This window comes from Thamnophis elegans, chromosome 9, assembly GCF_009769535.1.
Source record: "Thamnophis elegans isolate rThaEle1 chromosome 9, rThaEle1.pri, whole genome shotgun sequence".
Lineage (NCBI taxonomy): Eukaryota > Metazoa > Chordata > Lepidosauria > Squamata > Colubridae > Thamnophis > Thamnophis elegans.
The window spans coordinates 73,680,971-73,702,720 of NC_045549.1; the positions used below are offsets into that span (position 1 = coordinate 73,680,971).

Sequence of the window (21,750 nt, forward strand, 5' to 3'; positions counted from 1 at the left end):
AAATTCTTGGACAGGGTGCCAAGTGCCCCGATGACAATGGGTATCACTGTTACATGCTTCATCCGTAGCTGTGTAGTTTCGATGGCCGGGTTGCGGTATTTCCTCATTTTTTCTAGTTCTTTTTCTCCGACTCTGGCATCTCCAGGAACAGCGATATCAATAAACTGTACACTTCGGCCTTCTACAATTGTGATATCTGGCGTGTTGTGCTCCAAATGACGATCCGTTTTGCATTCGAAAGTCCCACAACATCTTCACCTTCTCATTTTCGATAGCTTTTTCCACTTTATGTTCCCATGACTTTCTGGATACAGGTAAATCATATTTTTGACATAATAACCAGTGGATTTAGCAACTCGGTCATGTCTATCTTTGTAATCAGTTTGTGCAATTTTGCTGCATTCACAGATGATGATGATGATGATGATGATGATGATGTTAATCTTTGGTGAGATTCACAGCCTTTGGGGCTGGTTGGTAGCTCAAAAGCTCGAGTCCTAACCAAGCTCCTAGGAACTGTTAAGGGAACGTCGGAGGATATAAGCTGTTCCAAGTAGGGTGGTTTTTTGTAGAATCAGAATGTTCAAGTCTGATAAATTCAGAATTTCCAAATAGCGAGGGAGCCCTTTGGGTATTGCTCCAAGGGTTCCAATTACAATCGGGACAACACACGGTTTCTTTTTCCACAGTCGCTCAACCTCAATTTGCAAGTCCCGGTACTTTGTGATTTTTTTTCTTGCTGCTTATCTCAATCCGCGCATCACCAGGTATTGCAGTGTCAATAAACCAAACTTTTTTCTTTTCAACTATTGTTATGTCAGGTGTGTTGTGGGCCAAGTGCCTGTCAGTCTGGATTCTGAAGTCCCACAAGATCTTGACTTTCTCATTCTCTAAAACCTTCTGAATCTGAAGTTCCCAGTGGTTTTTGCTGGACTCAAATCCAAACTTCTGGCACAATTTCCAGTGAATGATTTTAGCAACTCGGTCATGGCGTTGTAGGTAGTCAGTTTGTGAAATTTTGCTGCACCCACTGATCAAATGGTCGACTGTCTCATCCTCCTCTTTCTTCTTCTTCTTCTTTCTTCTTCTTCTTCTTCTTCTTCTTCTTCTTCTTCTTCTCCTTCTCCTTCTCCTTCTTCTCCTCCTCCTCCTCCTCCTCCTCCTCCTCCTTCTCCTCCTCCTCCTCCTCCTTCTCCTCCTCCTCCTTTCAGAAGAGAAAGTGAATTTCAACCGGGTGTTTCTTGTAACGCCCATTTGGGGCCTTTCTCTCTATTTCCACAGGGCGTTTAAGATTCTGATTTACTGCCTGCAACCGCCGAAAACCCATCCGTACGACAACCATGCCGATTCTAAGGAGCAGCTTGGGGTCCGCGGACCACACGACTGCAAACGAGCTTTCTAGCCTGCACGAAACCATATTTTCCAGTGAAACACTGCCTTCTGACATCAGTTCGACAGAGGTGGTTGTGAAGAGCGGGTATCAAGACCCCCTGTACCTCAGTGCCGCCCAGATTTTCCAAAGCGTCCGTAATGAAAAACCACACGATAAAATCCTGGTGAAATACGGAACCGGGCCATTGCCATCCCTTCCGGATTTGAAAGACGAAGAATTTCAGCGTTTGTCCTACGAACTGGCATTCAACGCTCTAAAATGTAAGTAGAAAACGCCTTTACAGGCCTCGGAGTCACCGCTCAGAATGCCACGTAATACACCCATAACAATCAGAACTCCGAGGCAGGTAGATTCCTCAAAGTTTTATTGGCTATATCACGTTGGCACAGGCTGATGAAAACCGACTCTAAAGATTCCCGCGGTTTTCACCTAATTAAACGTAAATGTTTTTCCCTTTTCCCAGATGAACAGTCACACTGTTGTTCGTAGGTGTAAATGAGGTGTATCTGGACAGGGTGCTGTCCAGTTGCTTGGTAACTTCACTCCTCCTCCTCTCTTCAGCCACCTCTGGAGGTGTCCTTGGTTCCCAGGGGAAAGTATTTTGTTTTGGCTACAAACCCCCAACTCTCTCTAATTCTCTCTTCCTAACTTAAGAAAGTTCAAAACATTCTTAAAGATCCATCTTATCCTGGGCACTCCTTTTTTTTTTTTTGAACTATTACCATCTGGCAGCTGGTACAGGACAATAAAAACAAGGACAGATAGGCTGAAAAACAGCTTCTATCCCAGGGCAGAAACTATATTGAATTCTACGGTATAGTGCAGTGATGACTAACCTTTTTGCCATCGCGTGCCAAAAGTAGCGCGGGGTGTGTGTCGTGTGCATGCGTGCGTGACCCCACCCAATTCTATGTGCCTTCCCTCTGTGCATACATGTGCGTGCGTATGCAACACCCCCCCCCATGCGTTCCCCCTGTTTTTGACACACGATGGCTTGGTGGACCCGTTTTTCGCCCTCCCCAGGCTCCAGAGCCTTTCTAGGAGCCTGAGGAGGGCGAAAAAACGCCTCCCTCCCCCTGGAGGCCCTCCGGAGGCTGGAAACAGCCCATTTGCCAACTTCCGGTCCAACCGGAAGGACCATTTTTCACTCTCCCCAGTCTCCGGAGCCTTTCTAGGCACCTGGGGAGAGCCAAAATGGCCTTCCCCATCCCTCCGGAAACTGGAAATTGACCATTTTCTGACTTCCGGTTGGATCAGAAGGTCCGTTTTTCACTTTCCCCAGTCTCCAGAGCCTTTCTAGGTGCCTGGGGAGAGCCAAAATGGCCTTCCCCACCTCTCCGGAAACAGGAAATGGCCCGTTTTTCGGTTGGACCAGAAGGTCCGTTTTTCACTCTCCCCAGTCTCCAGAGCTTTTCTAGGAGCCTGGGGAGGGCCAAAACTCTGGAGGCCCGCTGGAAGCCGAAAACATCCTGTTTCCTGCCTGAAACCAGCTGGCTGGCGCACCGATGAGCACCAGAGGTGAGCTCATGTGCCTACCGATATGGATCTGCCTGCCACCTGTTTCGTCATCACGGGTATGGTGCAATATTAAGGCAATCTCGGGTTTTCAGTTGCAATTATATAGCCCGTGAAGGAGGTGTGTTTGTGTTTTTATTTTTATAGTTCTAATGTACGCTGAAGACGGCATTTAATTTCGTTGTACGAGGTGCAACGACAATAAAGTAAACTAAACTAAACTGAAAAAAAAGGGGGGGGAAATTGGACTCAATCCATGCAAACATAACGCCGTCGGATCTCCCAGCACACAGAATCTCCCGTTTTAAAGCTTTACTTTAATGTTTTCCCATCCTCCCCTCCCAAAGTCAGTCATCGTCTTTTTATCCTGAAAGGTCAATCATTAGTGAAAGTGGGCTGGCGAGGGAGAGTTACCCCGGGCAACTCGCAAAACAGAGGCGGCTATGTCTTAATCGGTGTGCCAAAAAGACAGGGACCCAGTCTGAGGCCATGGAAACGGCCGAAAATGGTTCTCCCCAGTGCCAGGGGAGGATCTGTTGTTTTCCTCGCAATCATCGGTCACCTCCATGGGCAAGATTGAATATAACAATTCCATTAAGGGGACCAAAGGACAAGGTTTCTAACCAGGGGTGAAATCCAGCAGGTTCTGAAAGGTTCTGGAGAACCGGAAGCGGAAATTTTGAGTAGTTCGGAGAACCAGCAAATACTACCTCTGGAATGGAGATTTTGCAGTATCCTTCCCCTGGAGTGGGGAGGGAATGGGGATTTTGCAGTATCCTTCTCCTGGAGTGGGAAGGGAATGGGGATTTTGCAGCATCCTTCTCCTGGAGTGGGGAGGGAATTTTGTAGTATCCTTCCCTTGGAGTGGGGAGGGAATGGAGATTTTGCAGTATCCTTCCCTTGGAGTGGGGAGGGAATGGAGATTTTGCAGTATCCTTCCCCTGGAGTGGGGAGGGAATGGGGATTTTGCAGTATCCTTCCCCTGGAGTGGGGAGGGAATGGAGATTTTGCAGCATCCTTCTCCTGGAGTGGGGAGGGAATGGGGATTTTGCAGTATCCATCACTTGGAGTGGGGAGGGAATGGGGATTTTGCAGTATCCTTCCCCTGGAGTGGGGAGGGAATGGAGATTTTGCAGTATCCTTCCCTTGGAGTGGAGAGGGAATGGGGATTTTGCAGTATCCTTCCCCTGAAGTGGGGAGGGAATGGGGATTTTGCAGTATCCTTCCCCTGGAGTGGGAAGGGAATGGGGATTTTGCAGTATCCTTCCCCTGGAGTGGAGAAGGAATGGGGATTTTGCAGTATCCTTCCCCTGGAGTGGAGAGGGAATGGGGATTTTGCAGTATCCTTCCCCTGAAGTGGGGAGGGAATGGGGATTTTGCAGTATCCTTCCCCTGGAGTGGGAAGGGAATGGGGATTTTGCAGTATCCTTCCCCTGGAGTGGAGAGGGAATGGGGATTTTGCAGTATCCTTCCCCTGGAGTGGAGAGGGAATGAGGATTTTGTAGTATCCTTCTACAAAAAAAATGAATTTCACCACTGATTCTAACATATCTCTAAAGACTGAATCAAAAAATGGAGCTTAAGGAAGTCTGATTCCCTCCTTTGTGCTTATAATACTGCATCCAGTTTTGGTTGCCACGCTATAAAAAAGATGTTGAGACTCTAGAAAGAGTGCAGAGAAGAGCAACCAGGATGATTAGGGGACTGGAGGTTAAAATATACGATGAATGGTTGCAGGAACTGGGCATGGCTAGTCTAGTGAAGAGAAGGACCAGGGGAGACAGGAGATCAATCTTCCAATATTTGAGGGGCTGCCCCAGAGAGGAGGGGGTCAAGCTATTTTCCAAAGCCCCTGAAGGCCAGACAAGGAATAATGAATGGAAACTGATCGAGAGATTCAACCTAGAAATAAGAAGGAACTTTCTGACTGTGAGGACAATCAACCCATGGAACAGGAGTTGCCTTCAGAAGTTGTTGGGAGCTTCATCCTTGGAAGCTTTCCAGAAGACACTGGACTGCCCTCTGTCAGAAATGGGGTACGGTCTCCTGCTTGGGCGGGGGTTGGACTAGATGACCTACCAGGTCCCTTCCAACTCTATTAATCGGTATCTGTATATCTATTTTCAGGTTGTTAAACATCTTGAACTGTATCTGGAGCCTTTGAAGGCCGCCTTGTGATTGCTTGCAATGCCTTTCCTTATCTTCTTTCTTTTTGCCCCCCTATAGATCAAGAAGTTTTGGAATACATGTTGATAGACAGCGGCGTTTACCCCTTGCAATCAATAGTGAGTCGACACCCAATCCGTTTTTCAAATATGAATCTTATTTCCATTGTAGCATCGTTCACGCAAATCTTATCGGAGACACCGCTGAGGCTTGACTATGGGATGCTACTCCCCCATCGCAGGGAGGTGGAGCCGATGAAGTGGTTCCGGCCCAGGCGCCTGATGGATCCGGAAGGATTCCAGAAGGAGCTTGGAGAGATACCGGACTCCCTTGCCCACAACCCGACAGAGGCCTTAGTCGCGGCCTGGAATGTTGCAGCGGCTGAGGCTCTGGATCGGATTGCGCCTTTGCGGCCTCTCCGCGGCAGTGGATCCAGGAGGGCGCCTTGGTTCACCGAGGAACTCCGGGAGATGAAGCGCCAAAAGAGACGCCTAGAGCTATGCTGGAGGGCCAGTAACTCCGAATCTGACCGAATACTATTAAGAGCCTTTATTAGGACTTATTTAGTGGCGATACGGGCGGCAAAATGTACATATTTTTCCGCTCTTATTGAATCCCGCCCTTTTCCTTCCCCTCCCGCCCGGAGTCCTCCGGGATTGTGCGGCCTATAAATAAAATTAAACTAAACTAAACTAAAGTAACTGTGGGTTTCATGTTAAAAAATAAATAAATATGATGGCCATATATTGCTTAGAAGTTCCACTCTAAGCAATAGAAGTTGGTGCAGGGGAGGCCAAAGCCATCTTCCTGGGCACAATTGAGCCCCAAAATTTCCCTTGCTGAACCAGACCGTCGTTAAGGGGGAGGTTGTCCCATTCTACGACCTCGCTTGCCACCGTTGCTAAGTGAACCACTGCAGTGGTTCAGTTGGTAGCCCCGCTGTTAAGTGAATCTGACTTCCCCGTTGACGTTGCTCGTCGCCAACCGGGATCGCGGGTAGCGTCACCCTGGACGCCACAACCGTCGTAAGTATGAGTCAGTTGCCAAGTGTCTGAATTTTGATCACGAGACCGCGGGGATTGCGGAAACGGTCGTAGGGGTGAAAAATGGTCATGGGTCACTTTTTCCAGTGGCCGTTGTAACTTCAAGCGGTCACTTAAGCGAACGGTCGTAAATCGAGGACTGTCGGCATTGGTGTTTCTCGGCCCTGATGTCCAACTGGTCCTCTTGCAGTCAGATGACCTGACCAGCTTAGTCGTGGTGATGCTCTATGACCTCCAGGACCGGAAGTTTGAACCTCGCTCGATTCCCGAGGATGAAGAAACTGTAGCGGAAGTTCAAGAAGTGGAGCATTATCTCTGCAGGTAGGCAGGCTTCCCGGAAGGCCCCGGGCTCAAGGTCTGGTTTTGTTTTCCATTGCGGGGGGGGGGGGGGAGATGCCTGGAATCCTATTATTATTTAATTATAAAGGTTTGCTCTGGGTCTGTTGTCCAGCTAGGGGGTGGTTTGCTCTCTGAGAGCTCTTGTTGTTGTTGTTGTTGTTGTTGTTGTTGTTGTTGTTCTCCTCCTCCTCCTCCTCCTCCTTCTTCTTCTTCTCCTCCACCTCCTCCTCCCTCTCCTTCTTCTCCTCCTCCTTCTTCTCCTCCTCCTCCTTCTTCTCCTCCTTCTCCTCCCCATCTTCCTCCTTCTTCCTCCCTCCCTCCTTCATCCTTGTTCCCTTTCTGCACCACCACCACCACCTCCTCCCCTTCTCTTCCTTCTCCCCCTCCTCCCCATCCTCCTCCTTCTTCCTCCTTCCTTCCCTCCTCCTTCATCCTTGTTCCCTTCCTCCTCCTCCTCCTCCTCCTCCTCCTCCTCCTCTTCCTCCTCCTCCTCCTCCTAGTACTGGTGATGTTCTCTAGTTGGATCATGAATATCTGTGAGAAAACAATTAAGCTCAGAGAGCATAAAGGACTTCTTCTTCTTCCTCTTCCTCTTCCTCTTCCTCTTCCTCTTCCTCTTCCCCTTCTTCTTCTTCTCCTCCTCCTCCTCCTCCTCCCTTCCTTCCTTCTAGCACTGATGATGTTCCCTAGTAGGGTCATGAAACATCTTTAAGAAAATGACAATGCTCAGGAAGCAGCAAGGATCCTACAGTCCTCCTCCTCTTCCCCTTCCTTCCTTCCTTCCTCCCTCCCTCCCTCCCTTCCTTCCTTCCTTCCTTCTAGCACTGATGATGTTCCCTAGTAGGGTCATGAAACATCTTTAAGAAAATGACAATGCTCAGGAAGCAGCAAGGATCCTACAGTCCTCCTCCTCCTCCTCTTCCCCTTCCTTCCTTCCTTCCTTCCTTCCTTCCTTCCTCCCTCCCTCCCTCCCTCCCTCCCTTCCTTCCTTCCTTCTAGCACTGATGATGTTCCCTAGTAGGGTCATGAAACATCTTTAAGAAAATGACAATGCTCAGGAAGCAGCAAGGATCCTATAGTCCTCCTCCTCCTCCTCCCCTTCCTTCCTTCCTTCCTTCCTTCCTTCCTTCCTTCTTTCCTTCCTTCCTTCCTTCCTTCCTTCCTTCTAGCACTGATGATGTTCCCTAGTAGGGTCATGAAACATCTTTGAGAAAATGACAACGCTCAGGAAGCAGCAAGGATCCTACAGTCGTCGTCGTCCTCCTCCTCCTCCTCCTCCTCCTCCTCCTCCTCCTCCTCCTCCTCCTCCTCCTCCTCCTAGTACTGGTGATGTTCTCTAGTTGGATCATGAATATCTGTGAGAAAACAATTAAGCTCAGAGAGCATAAAGGACTTCTTCTTCTTCCTCTTCCTCTTCCTCTTCCTCTTCCTCTTCCTCTTCTTCTTCTTCTCCTTCTCCTCCTCCTCCTTCCTCCTTCCTACTCCTTCCTCCTTTTCCTTGTTCCCCTTCCCCTCCTCCTTCTCCCATCTTCTAGTACAGATGATGTTCCTTAGTTGGGTCATGAAACTTCTGCCAGAAAACAACAAAACTCAGGGAGCACCAAGGATCCCACAGTGGTCCTCCCCCCTCCCCTTCCTTCCTTTCCCTTTTCCCTCCATTCCATAAAACCCACTCCCTTCTGGCACCGATCATGTTCCCTAGTAGGGTGATGAAACATCCACAGAAAACAATGAAACTCCAAGGACCCTTCAGTCCTCCTCCTCCTCCTCCTTTGTGGCACTGATGATGTTCCCTAGTAGGGTCATGAAACGTCTTTAAGAAAACGACAACGCTCAGGAAGCAGCAAGGATCCTACAGTCCTCCTCCTTTTTGGCACTGATGATGTTCCCTAGTAGGGTCATGAAACGTCTTTAAGAAAACGACAATGCTCAGGAAGCAGCAAGGATCCTACAGTCGTCGTCGTCGTCGTCGTCGTCCTCCTCCTCCTCCTCCTCCTCCTCCTCCTCCTCCTCCTCCTCCTCCTCCTCCTCCTCCTCCTCTTGGGTTGTGAAACCTCTGCCACAAAACCACCAAGCTCGGGGAGAAGCAAAGACTCCACAGTTCAACCCTGAGCCACAAATATTCTCTTCCAAATTGTGCTTTCGGCAACTATCCTTCATTTTTTTAAAAAAAAAAACCCCACAACTGTGTCTCAAGAAAAACGCCCACCTCTCCCAGGAAAAGAAGGATTCTTCGCCGTAATTTCCATGGCTGATATGTGAGCAAGGCGGGGATTCCCGTTCTCCTCAGGATGAGACGCCTGACGCTCCAATGTTCTCCCTTTCGGAAATCTCTAGTTTTAAGACCAAGCTGGCAGCTGCGTTGGCGAGGTGCCGGATCAAACACGACGCTCTCACCATCGAGCATATCCTGCCGGAAACGATTCGGAGGCAAGAGCAGAGGGCTTCCACCTTGCCGCTCTACGCCTGGGTGAACACCTTGAAAGTCAGGTGAGGTCGACGGCCTCCTCGGTTTCTCTTTCCTTTTGACCGCCATTTCCCCTCATGATACAAATGGGCACGTTTTTCAGCGTTCGGTAACCGTGGCTCTTTAAACCAGGGGTGTCTAACTCAAGGCCTTGTGGGGGGGGGGTGCTTAGATCTGGTCTGCGAGGCCGTCCTGGAAACATCGAAGGGCCGGCCCATGGTGCCTCTGCCAGCGAAAACAGAGCTCACAAAGCAATACAATAGCAGAGTTGGAAGGGACCTTGGAGATCTTCTAGTCCAACCCCCTATCTAGCCAGGAAACCCTATGCAATTCTAGACAAATGGCTATCCAGACTTAAAGACTTCCAGTGTTGGGGCATTCATAACTTCTGGAGGCAAGTTGTTCCACTGGTTAATTGTTCTCACTGTCAGGAAATTTCTCCTTAGTTCTAAGTTGCTTCTCTCCTTGATTAGTTTCCACCCATTGCTTCTTGTTCTGCCCTCAGGTGCTTTGGAGAATAGTTTTGAGTCCCTCTTCTTTGGGGCAAACCCTGAGATATTGGAAGGCTGCTATCATGTCTCCCCTACTCCTTCTTTTCATTAAACTAGACATACCCAGTTCCTGCAACCGTTCATATGTTTTAGTCTCCAGTCCCCTAATCCTCTTTGTTGCTCTTCTCTGCACTCTTTCTAGAGTCTCCACATATTTTTTTACATCGTGGCGACCAAAACTGAATGCAGGATTCCAAGTGTGGCCTTACCAAGGCCTTATAAAGTGGTATTAACCCTTCACGTGATCTTGATTCTCTCCTTCTGTTGATGCAGCCTAGAACTGTGTTGGCTTTTTTGGCAGCTGCTGCACACGGCTGGCTCTTATTTAAATAGTTGTCCACTAGGACTCCAAGATCCCTCTCACACTTACTGTTATTGAGCAAGGTACCATTTTATATACTGTACCTGTGCATTTGGGTTTTCTTGCCTAAATGTAGAACTTTACTCTTTTCACCCTTGAATTTCATTTTATTAGATAGTGCCTAATGTTTTGTCAAGATCCTTCTGCATCTTGAGCCTATCTTCTGGAGTGTTGGCTATTCCTGCCAGCTTGGTGTCATCTGCAAATTTGATGAGTTCCCCATTTATTCCCTCATCCAAATCATTGATGAAGATGTTGAAGAGTCCTGGGCCCAAAACAGAGCCTTGGGGTCCCCCACTGCATACTTCCCTCCATGTAGATGCAGTTCCATTGAGGACTCCACGTTGAGTGCGGTTGGTCAGCCAGTTACGAATCCATCTGGTGGTGATGCTGTCCAACCCACATTCTTCTACTTTATCTAGTAGTAGGTTAATTGTCTACTTTATCAAATGCCTTAGAAGAGCCGTGGGCGACCCACCTGAGCTCCATTTTCACTGGCAGAGGGTTGCAGGTGGCTGTCGCAGCCGAAAACGGAGCTCGGGAGCCGTTTTCTTTGGCAGAGCGCTAGGTAACATCATCAGTGTTAGAAGGGGGTGTGGTTGGCACTTAGATTTTTACACTACGGCTTGCTTTAAAAACAAGAGCCAACCCCACTCCCTTCTAGCACTGATGAGGTTACCTAGTTGGGTAATGAAATGTCTGCAAGAAAACCACCAAGCTTAGAGATCACCAAGGACCCCACAGTTCAACCCTGAACGACAAATATTCCTTTGGTAGGGTTTATTGTGTACTTAAACAACACTAAGGTAAAGGTAAAGGTTCCCCTTGCTAGTCGTTCCCGACACTAGGGGGTGGTGCTCATCTCTGTTTCAAATCAAAGAGCCAGCACTGTCCGAAGACATCTCCGTGGTCATGTGGCTGGCGTGACTCAACGCCGAAGGCGCACGGAACGCTGTTCCCTTCCCACCAAAGGTGGTTCCTATTTTTCCACTTGCGTTTTTTACGTCCTTTCGAACTGCTAGGTTGGCAGAAGCTGGGACAAGTACCGGGAGCTCACTCCATTACGCGGCACTAGGGATTCGAACCGCCAAACTGCCAGGCATTCTGATCAACAAGCTCAGCCACCGAGCCACCACCGTTAATAATACCTGTGGTTTATTGTTACAGCCTGGAAGAAGTTCACGGCTTCTTAAAGAAAGAAGGCTTCACGAAAGTACAGTCCATCTCCGATTTTGACGGTTGTTCGTACTGCCAGGACAAACACTGCGAGGATGGACTCATTTTCCCGTCTTCCCTTAAAGAAAACCTGCTGACCTTGGAACTCTACACCGAGCACAAGCTCCTCTTGCAAGTAAGTGAAAAGAGGGGGCACGGCAGGGGTGGGTTGCTCACCGGTTTACTACCGGTTCGCTCGTGCTTGCTCGCTCGCGTGTTCGCGTGTGGAGAAGCGTCCGGGCGGGTGGGTGGAGCCTCTCGCCGCTGCCACAACTGGTTCAGCCGAACCGTGCCGAACCAGGAGCAACCCACCTCTGGCGCGCTCCACTGCAGAAGTGTTTGAACCCTTCCAGGATGACGGTCCGTTCCCCCACTCCCAAAAATATGTCGAAGCAGGGATGTCCAAACTTGGCAGCATTGAGACTTTTTGCTGAAGATTGAGTTGGTCCACAAGTCTTAAAGTTGCCAAGATCGAATACACACAAACACGCACGCACGCACGCTACACGCCTTCACTTGCACACCCCCCCCCCCGATGAAATGGGTGCATCCGTCAAGGAAAGAGCGCAGGGGTTAGAATGCGGGATTGCAGGCAGACTCTGCCCGCTGCCAGCAGTTCGATCCTGACTGGCTCGAAGGTTGACTCAGCCTTCTGAAGTGGGTGAAACGAGGACCCAGATTCTTGGGGGCAAGAGGCTGACTCTGTAAACCGCTTAGAAAGGGCTGTAAAAGCCCTGTGAAGCGGTATATAAATCTAAGTGTTATTGCTAGTCCTTCCTTCTTCCTTCCTTCATCTTCTCTCCCTTCATCCCTTCCCTCCCTCCTTCCTCCTTTCCTTCTTCTTCCCTCCCTCCATCCCTGTGATTGGAATGCAGCATTGCAGGCTAATTCTGCCCGCTGCCAGCAGTTCGATCCTGACTGGTTCAGTGTTTATTCATCCTTCCATCCTTACAAGGTCGGTCAAATGAGGACCCAATTGTTGGGGGCAAAAGGCTGACTCTGTAAGCCGCTTAGAGAACGCTGTCAAGCTCTGTGAAGCGGTATACACCGTAAGTTTATTGCTAGTCCTTCTTTCTTCCTTCCATTCTTCCATCCTTCCTCTTCCCTCACTTCCTGCCTCCCTCCTTCCTCCTGCCTCCCTCCTTCCTCCTTCCTCCCTCTCTCTCTCCCTCCCTCCCTCCCTCCCTCCCTATGGTTAGAATGCAGCATTGCAAGATAATTCTGCCTACTGCCAGTAATTCGATCCTGACCAGTTCAAGGTTGACTCAGCCTTCCATCCTTCCGAGGTCGGTCAAATGAGGACCCAGATTGTTGGAGGGCAAGAGGCTGACTCCATAAACCACTTAGACAGGGCTGTAAAAGCACCGTGAAACGGTATATAAGTCTCAAGTGCTACCGCTATCAGTCAAAGCCTTGTTTTGACTCAGGTTACCCCGCTTACGATGTCATCCGGTTCCAGAACAAGGCACGCGGTTGGTGAGCTGGATAATTCCCACGCCGCTGTTTCCCTTTCGTCCTTAGGATAACTCCCGGACCCTGGCGGTACATTCGGTGAAAGCCCTGCTGAATATGGACGACGATATTTTAATTGCACAAATGGGTTCCTGGCTCACTGTGGCCCACATGTCAGTGCTGACCAATCAGGACACTTCCCGGGTGTTTGTGTGCGGAGTGAAGTCTGCGGCCCGAGAAGCGGAATTGAAGGATCTCTTCGCATGTATGGAGTGTAAAAGTTAGTACCAGATAAGTGGCGTTACTTTGGTCTAAGAGGCCTGACAGGGGGTCCTCAGCTTACGACCACATTTCCAGCACTAAGCAAGACAGACATTATGTGAGTGTCACCTCCCACCTTCCTTACCACAATTGTTAAATGAATCACCGCAGCTGCTGACAGAGGATGTTAAGCGAATCCGGCATCCACATTGACTTCGCTTGTCGGATGGTCCCAAAAGGGGAAATCGCATAATGCTGGGGACACGGTGACTGTCATAAATATGAACCTCAGTTGCCAAGCACCGGATGCTTCAAGAGGGTGGTCTAGAGGTTGGAGCTCTCGTGTCACCATCAGGAGGTTGTGAATTTGAGCCTAGGAAGGGACAGATATTTCTCTGTCTCGGCGTGATGAGAATTTATCTGCTGAATAGAACTCCGCATTGGCAACAGGAAAGGCATCGGGCCATTAAAACATTCCGCTAGCTCCGCTCGGTTGCCCATACTCTATCCCGCAAGGGATTATGGGATCATTAAATGGTTATGGCTGTAGGGATGCCGCCACAGTTGTGTGGAAGAAAATGGGTCACGAGTCCCTTTTTTTGTTGCCGTTGTGACTTTCAACAGTCACTCAACAAACAATCCAGGACGACCGATACTTCCAGGAAGCGTTTGTTAACCCATGTGAAAGTTTTTAAGCGATGGTTCGCTTTTGGGCTTCTCTCATTCCGGGGCCGCAACAGAGACGCGGTGTCGAAGGTGCTTCATCTTGGCTGCAGCCCCCGTTCGGTCCTGTTCTAACTTGCATTGTCTTCCTTTTGTTTTTCCTCCTCCTCCTCCTCCTCCTCCTCCTCCTCCCCCCCTCCTCGTCCCGCTTCCCCAGATATCGAGCTGCTTCATGAAGATTTTGCCGACATCGAACCCACGTTTCCCAAGCTGCAGAAAGTGAAAGTGATTTTGCTCCTGCCTCGCTGTTCCGGCCTGGGGGTCAGCAATCCGATCGAATTTATTTTAAAAGAGCACGAAGGTAACTCTTCGAAGGTTTCCGACGCCTAGTTCTCGGGAAGGGTGCTTCCCTTTCTGGGGCATCTCTGGTCATTATCTAAATCCCCTTTGGCTTCCTTCTCCTCCTCCTCCTCCCTCATCTAGCTTCTCCTTCCTCATCATCCCGTTTTCCTCTTCCCTCGTCCTCATCTATTCTCTCCTTTTCCTCCTCTTCCTTCTCTTTCTCCTTCTCCTTCCTTGTCCTCATCTCTTCCTTTTCCTCCTCTTACTTATCCTTCTTCATCCTTCTCCTCCTCCTCCCTCATCCTCATCTATCTTCACCTCCTTCTTCATCCTTCTTTTATCTTCTCCTCCCTCATCCTCATCTATCCTCACTTCCTTCTTCCTCCTTCTCTATCTTCTCTTTCTTCTCCCTCAGTCTTCTTCTTCTCCCTCATCCTTTTCTATCTTCTCCTTCTCCTCTCTCATCCTCATCTATCTCCTCCTTCTTCATCCTTCTTTTATCTTCTCCTCCCTCATCCTCATCTATCCTCACTTCCTTCTTCCTCCTCTATCTTCTCCTTCTTCTCCCTCAGCCTTCTTCTTCTGCCGCATCCTTTTCTATCTTCTCCTTCTCCTCTCTCATCCTCATCTATCTCCTCCTTCTTCATCCTTCTTTTATCTTCTCCTCCTCCCTCATCCTCATCTATCCTCACTTCCTTCTTCCTCCTCTATCTTCTCCTTCTTCTCCCTCAGCCTTCTTCTTCTCCCTCATCCTTTTCTATCTTCTCCTTCTCCTCTCTCATCCTCATCTATCTCCTCCTTCTTCATCCTTCTTTTATCTTCTCCTCCTCCCTCATCCTCATCTATCCTCACTTCCTTCTTCCCCCTTCTCTATCTTCTCTTTCTTCTCCCTCAGCCTTCTTCTTCTCCCTCATCCTTTTCTATCTTCTCCTTCTCCTCTCTCATCCTCATCTATCTCCTCCTCCTTCTTCATCCTTCTTTTATCTTTTCCTTCTCCTCCCTCGTCCTTCTCTATCTTCTCCTTCTCTTTCTTCACCCTCTCCTCCTCCTCTCTCCTCCTTCTCTATCTTCTTTTTTCATCCTCTATCTAGATGACCTCCAAGGTCCCTTCCAACTCTGTTAATCTTTATCTGGTCTTCGACCACCGTGCCTGATTTGGGGAAGCCCCAGGTGAGACTCCATTTGTCAGGCCCTTGCCGGCCGCTCTCCTTCATTTTAAACAAGAAGGCAGGCGGTAATTGTCGTTTTCTGACCACTCACCTCCCGCCGTTGCCGTCGTCCTTTTATTTCATTTCCTCTTTAGATGCAGAATTGCTTCGGGATCTCTCCCAAGGATCGGTCGCCGAAGACAAGCTAAGCACCCTTGCTCAACAGCAGCTGAAGGAGCTGACCCACGCAATGCAGTGTGAGCTTTATTTGTCATGAACTCAATCCTATCCTAGGTGGCTTAGTGGTTAAGACGCCGGTCTTGTCGCTCAGAAAGGTCGGCAGTTTGGCGGTTCAAATCCCTAACGCCGCGTAACGGAGTGAGCTCCTGTTATTTGTCCCAGCTTCTGCCAACCTAGCAGTTCGAAAGCACGTAAAAAATGCAAGTAGAAACAGGATGTGAGGACTTAATGTTAATGGAGGATTTTATAAATAAGTAAATGAAATGCCAGCATGTGGTTATGGATTGAATCTTGGTATACTTAAGGATGAAGGATGTTTAAATAACTGTAGTCAAATAAAAGTGGAGGTATGATGATGTTACTATAGTAAATATTTGAGTTAAGATATTTGAATTAATTTGAATTAATATGAATTATATTTGATGACGGTGGAAGAGATGCACAAAAGCTTTTTGTAACCAGCTGATATACTTTTTACAATATATGTTTGTTTTGAAAATAAATAAATAAATAAATAAAAAATTTAATTAAAAAAATGCAAGTAGAAAAATAGGAACCACCTTTGGTGGGAAGGGAACAGCCCTCCGTGCGCCTTCGGCGTTGAGTCATGCCGGCCACATGACCCCGGAGACGTCTTCGGACAGCGCTGGCTCTTCGGCTTTGAAACAGAGATGAGCACCGCCCCCTAGAGTCAGGAACGACTGGCAAATATGTGCGAGGGGAACTTTTACCTTTTACAATCCTATAATAGCTACAATTGTGTATCTATAACAACAATTTTTGCTCCTTTTGTCTCTTATTAAAAGCAAAGATTTATGTCTTCTGTACTCCAAGCCTGCAGTATTAGATTTTAGCAGACGGTAGGTCTGAATCTGAATTTGAAACTCCCAAGTCAACCTTTCCCAAGCTTGGCAACTTGAAGAAATGGGAGAGTTGAACTCCCAGAATTGTACGCCAAATATAATAAAGCAACATTTCCCAAATAGGGAAAGCAAAATAGACAGTCATTGCAACATTTCGTGATCCAACTAAGGTAACATTATCAGGTTGCGCTGATGATGTTACCTAGTTGGGTAATAAAATGTCTGTGAAGAAACAACTCGCGGAGAGTACCAGGAACCCTATAGTCGTTCTCCTTTTCTTCTCCCCCCTTCTCAATCCCCTCTTCTAGCACTGATGATGCTACCTAGCTGGGTATTAAAACGTCTTCAAGAAAACAACTAAGCTTAGAGAGCACCAAGGTCCCCGCAGGAGAAGTGAATTTGTTACGCCAGCTTTTAGAGCTTTCTCCAAAGCTTGTTCTTGACTTGAACAATTTCCTGGACTCATCCTGACCTTCCATCCCTGCAGTTGTTAAAGTCCAGGCTCTGGTCTACTGTACCTGCTCCTTGTACCCGGAAGAAAACGAAGTCGTCGTGAACAAGGCCTTGGCGTCCGGAGCGGAAGGAGCAAAGGCCCAGCCGTACAAGTAAGGAAGACACTTCGGCTGTTTGCCTCAAACAAACCATTTCCACCGGTGCTGTTGGAACGGTTGCATGCGCAGAATCAGAATAGAGCCAGACGGGGGCCTGGGAGGTCATTTAGTCAAACCCCTAGTCCAAGTGGGAGACTCTACACTGTTTCTGACAGAGGGCAGCCCAGTCTCTTCTTGAAAGCTGTCTTTTTCTCCTCCCTCCTCCTCTGCCTCTATCTTCTCTTCCTTTTTCATCCTCCTCTATATTCTCCTTCCTCCTCATCTACCTTCTCCTCCTTCTCCATCCTTCTCTATCTTCTCCTCCATCTTCTCTTCCTTTTTCATCCTCCTCTATATTCTCCTCTATCTTCTCTTCCTTCTTCATCCTTCTCTATCTTCTCTTCCTTCTTAATCCTTCTCTATCTTCTCCTTCTTCTCCCTCATCTACCTTCTCCTCCTTCTCCATCTTCTCCTTTCATCCTCCTCCTTCATCCTTCTCTATCTTCTCCTCCTCTGTCTTCTCCTCCTCCCTCCTCCTTCATTCTTCTCTTTCTCCTCTCTCCTCCTCCTGTATCTTCTCCTCCTCTATCTTCTCATCCCTCCTCCTGAATCTTCTCTTCCTTCTTCATCCTTCTCTATCTTCTCCTTCTTCTCCCTCATCTACCTTCTCCTCCTTCTCCATCTTTCTCTATCTTCTCTTTCATCCTCCTCTATCTTCTCCTCCCTCCTCTTCCTCTATCTTCTCCTTCTCCATCTTTATCTTCTCCTCCTTCTCCATCTTTCTCTATCTTCTCCTCTTTCATCCTCCTCTATCTTCTCCTTCCTCTTCCTCTATCTTCTCTCCCTTCTTCATCCTTCTCTTATCTTCTCCTCCTCTATCTTCTCATCCTCCCTCCTCTTACCCTATCTTCTCTTCCTTCTTCATCCTTCTCTATCTTCTCCTCCCACATCCTTGGAGGTTTTATAGTCTAACCCAATGGTCAGGCAGGAGACCCTAGACCATTTCAGACAAATGGTTGTCCAGTCTCTTCTTAAAAACCTCCAGTGATGAAGCTCCCACAACTTCTAAAAGCAACTTCTGTTCCATGAGTTGATTGTTCTCACTGTCAGAAAATGTCTCCTTATTTCTAGGCTGAATCTCTCCTTGATCAATTTCAGTCTATTATTCCTTGTCTGGCTGTTAGGTGCTTTGGAAAATAGCTTGACCCCCTTCCTCCTCTCTGTGGCAGCCCCTCAAATATTGGAAGACTGCTATCGTGTCTCCCCTGGTCCTTCTCTTCCCTAGATTAGCCATGCCCAGTTCCTGCAACCGTTCATTGTATGTTTGAGCCTCCAGTCCCCTCATCATCCTGGTTGCTCTTCTCTGCACTTTTTCTAGAGCCTCCACATCTTTTTTATAGTGTGGTGACCAAAACTGGATGCAGGATTCTAGGTGTGGCCTTACTAAGGCTTTATAGAATGGTATTAGTACCTCCCTTGATCTTGATTGTATCCCTGTTAATGCAATTTAGGATTGTGTTGGCTTTTTTGGCTGCTGCCACACACTGTTGGATCTTATTTAATTCTTTGTCCACCAAGACTCCAAGAATCCCCGCACAGTTACTGCTATGAAGCCTGGTTTCACCCAGTCTATATGTGTCTTTTGCGTTTTTCTTGCGCAAGATCCTTTGGTTCTTTATTTAGTGGACCAAATAACTTCGTCCCAGTTGCTGATCAGCACAGCTTTGGAACATGTTGATTTGACGCAATGCTTTCAAGGTCCTGTGTGTGTGTGTGTCTCTCTCTCTCCTGCAGGCTCTGTCCGCCTGTTCTTCCTTTGTGTTCCAAGTCGGAGGTCAACGTATCTGAACAGAGGTTCTTCCGGATGGAGCCCTCCGATATTTCCAATAGCTGTTTTATTGCTGTCTTAAGCCGAGAGGTGAGTTTCATTAGAGCTCGTGAGGAAAGAGGAATGGAGTGTTATCCTCTCTAGTTGAATACTGTTCTATATATTACAATAATATTAGATTCCCACACCTTCCCAACTTCTAATTGTTTATAAATTATTAACCTATCACCCATCTAGTAGATTACAATATTATAGTATATATTTATGTGTGCGTGTATCTGGCTGTCTATATCTATCTATCTATCTATCTATCTATCTATCTATCTATCTATCTATCTATCTATCTATTTATCTATCTATCATGTATCTATCTATCTATCTATCTATCATCTATCTATCATGTATCTATCTATCTATCTATCTATCTATCATCTATCTATCATGTATCTATCTATATCTATCTATCTATCATCTATCTATCTATCAATCAATCAATCAATCAATCTATCATGTATCTATCTATATCTATCTATCTATCTATCTATTATCTATCTATATCTATCTATCTATCTATCTATCTATCTATCTATCTATTATCTATCTATATCTATCTATCTATCTATCTATCTATCATGTATCTATCTATCTATCTATCTATCTATCTATCTATCTATCTATCTATCTATCTAGCATCTATCTATCATCTATCTATCCATCTATCTATCATCTATCTATCATCTATCTATCTATATCTATCTATCATCTATCAATCAATCAATCAATCAATCAATCATGTATCTATCTATATCTATCTATCTATCTATCTATTATCTATCTATATCTATCTATCTATCTCTATCTCTATCTATCTATCTATCATCTATCTATCTATCTATCTATCTATCTATCATGTATCTATCTATCTATCTATCATGTATCTATCTATCTATCTCTATCTATCTATCTATCATCTATCTATCATGTATCTATCTATATCTATCTAACTATCATCTATCAATCAATCAATCAATGTATCTATCTATATCTATCTATCTATCTATCTATCTATCTATTATCTATCTATCTATCTATCTATCTATCATCTATCTATCTATCTATCTATCTATCTATCTATCTATCTATCTAACATCTATCTATTATCTATCTATCTATTATCTATCTATCATTAAGTGAGTTTCGCCCCATTATACAACCTTTCTCGCCACCGTTGTTCAGTGAATCCCTGCAGTTAAGTCAGTAACATGGTTGTTAAGTGAATATGGCTTCCCTATTAACTTTGCTTGTTGGAAGGTTGCAAAAGTTCGTATTTGTGACGGTTGCCATGTTCTGGGTCATGTGTCTAAATTTCTGACAAGCCAAGTCAATGGAGAAGCCAGTTAACATCCGTGTCCCTGACTTAACCCCTGCAACAATTTCCTTAACAACGGTGGCCAGGAAGGTGGTAAAATGGGGTGAACCTCACTGAACCAACGTTCTCGTTTAGCGACATAAATTTTTGGATTTCCTCACCGTTGTTAAGTCAAGGACTGCCTGTATTCCAATTGCAGTCCCCTTGGCGGGCTTCCAGCTCCGCTAACCCTTGTCCTTTTCTCGTTTTTTTTAGCGCGACCCGTCCGAATCGGTGACTGTGAAAGACGTTTTGGCCCGTGCTGCGGCGAAAGGCCTACTGGACGGGATCGACCTGGCGAAGCCGTCAAAGAGAGAAGAGAAAAAGAAGAAGAAACACCGAGCTGCCCCGTCGAAGAACCCAATCAAAGAGGCAGTGATGCAATCCCGGATCCAGGAGTTCCTGGAACGAGAAATGAAATCCGGAACGATGGAGTCTCCTGGATCGAAGGTGGCTCCCAGCAGCTCTCAGGTGTTGAACCAAACCAGCGAGCCCGTAACGTTGAAGAAAGCCGCCAACCCAATTTCGAACTCGTCTCTTCCCGTGATGGCCAAGAACAACCTCGCCACCACCTCCAGCATGCAAAAAGTCTTGGAGAAACAGAGGAACGTCGGGAAATCCAGGAACGACGACCGAGTCATGATTTTGAAGCCTGTTGAGATTGTCCTGCCCCCGGTGATGATGCCGTATTTTAACCCCCAAGGGAACAGGGCCCAGATTTCGACGAGCCACTGTTACTATCGTTGGATCGGGGCAAAACACGGGTCGCTTAGCCCTTCGGCATCTAAACGACTGATTAAATCCAAAGAGCCACCCCCGTCTACGGGGACCAAACATTCTCGCCCGTGGCTTTGAAGTGGGCGCCATCTTGGTTTGTTTCGGTTTTTGTTTCCCTCCCCCTCTCCCCCCCTCCTCCTAGAATTTGAGACTGATGTTCGTCGAACCGCCAAGCTCCTGAATATCGTTTGCGCCCTAAAGTGCTTTTGGAAAGAAATCGAAACGTGGATCTCTTTGGACGTTATTGCAGACGAGCGGATTTGCAAAGGTGTTGTTTTTTTTAAAAATTATGATGGTGATGTCATGCTTGCATCCACGTCAAAAAAAAAAAAAGCACACTTATGGCTTACGCAGATCATTGGAGGGAACTTAATAAAGTTTGATGCGGGCTAGAGCTAACGAGTTGTTAAGCCACTGCGGACCGGAACGGATTCGAAGCGGCTGAATTTGTAAGGCGAACCGTTCACTCGTGAATGAAAACCGGGGGGTGGTGGTGGTGGGGGCTACAATGTGGAGAAAAGGAGGGTTCGTTTTTATCCCCGATGTATTTCAGATCATTTTTTTTTCCTTGGGAATTGAGACTGTGTTCCCCGTTTCCGATTTTAGAAGACCCCCAACTGCCCTTCAGCGTGATCCTTGTAGATGTCCACTTGTTTAAAAGCCCACTCTTAAGAAAGTACAGCACTTTCGAAACTAGGTTGGAAAGAGAAATCCCAACGACAAATAAAGTTAAAACATTCGGGCAAGTGGCCTTTTTTTTTTTCTGGCGTTGGCGTCACAATTCGCATGCTTTCCTTTGGCTTCCAGGTGAAACCAGCCTTTGCTAGCAACTCAATAGAAAATCATCAAGTTATTATGCCGTATGGTCAACTGGAAACACAGCATATTAAACAATTCCTGATTAATTGTTTTCTTGACTTTTTTTTTTTTTTTAATGTTCCCTGTCCCCCCCAAAAAAGAGCGAATGGATTTTGGTTGTGACCTACACATTTCGGTGCCGATTTGTGCATTCTAGAAATGATGTCCTTCGTAGCCGTTGGCGAATGGCATCCTTTCTAGAACAAACTGATGGGCATTTCCTGATTTAAATTATAAATCTGTTTCTACCAATTTTGTTGTGTACAACCA

General features: G+C 46.9%; 1 protein-coding gene across 1 annotated transcript; it reads left to right on the top strand.

The window, feature by feature from the left end:
* The first annotated feature begins 1,340 nt into the window (after positions 1 to 1,340).
* On the top strand, positions 1,341 to 21,527 carry NSUN7 (NOP2/Sun RNA methyltransferase family member 7). The gene is made up of 11 exons (XM_032224339.1): positions 1,341 to 1,653; positions 5,135 to 5,193; positions 6,308 to 6,438; positions 8,794 to 8,946; positions 11,003 to 11,186; positions 12,572 to 12,782; positions 13,644 to 13,787; positions 15,072 to 15,173; positions 16,507 to 16,624; positions 18,404 to 18,527; positions 20,062 to 21,527. Exons 1-11 carry the CDS (start codon positions 1,341 to 1,343, stop codon positions 20,698 to 20,700), a joined length of 2,178 nt encoding a protein of 725 aa, XP_032080230.1. The 3' UTR covers positions 20,701 to 21,527.
* The last annotated feature ends 223 nt before the right edge of the window (positions 21,528 to 21,750 follow it).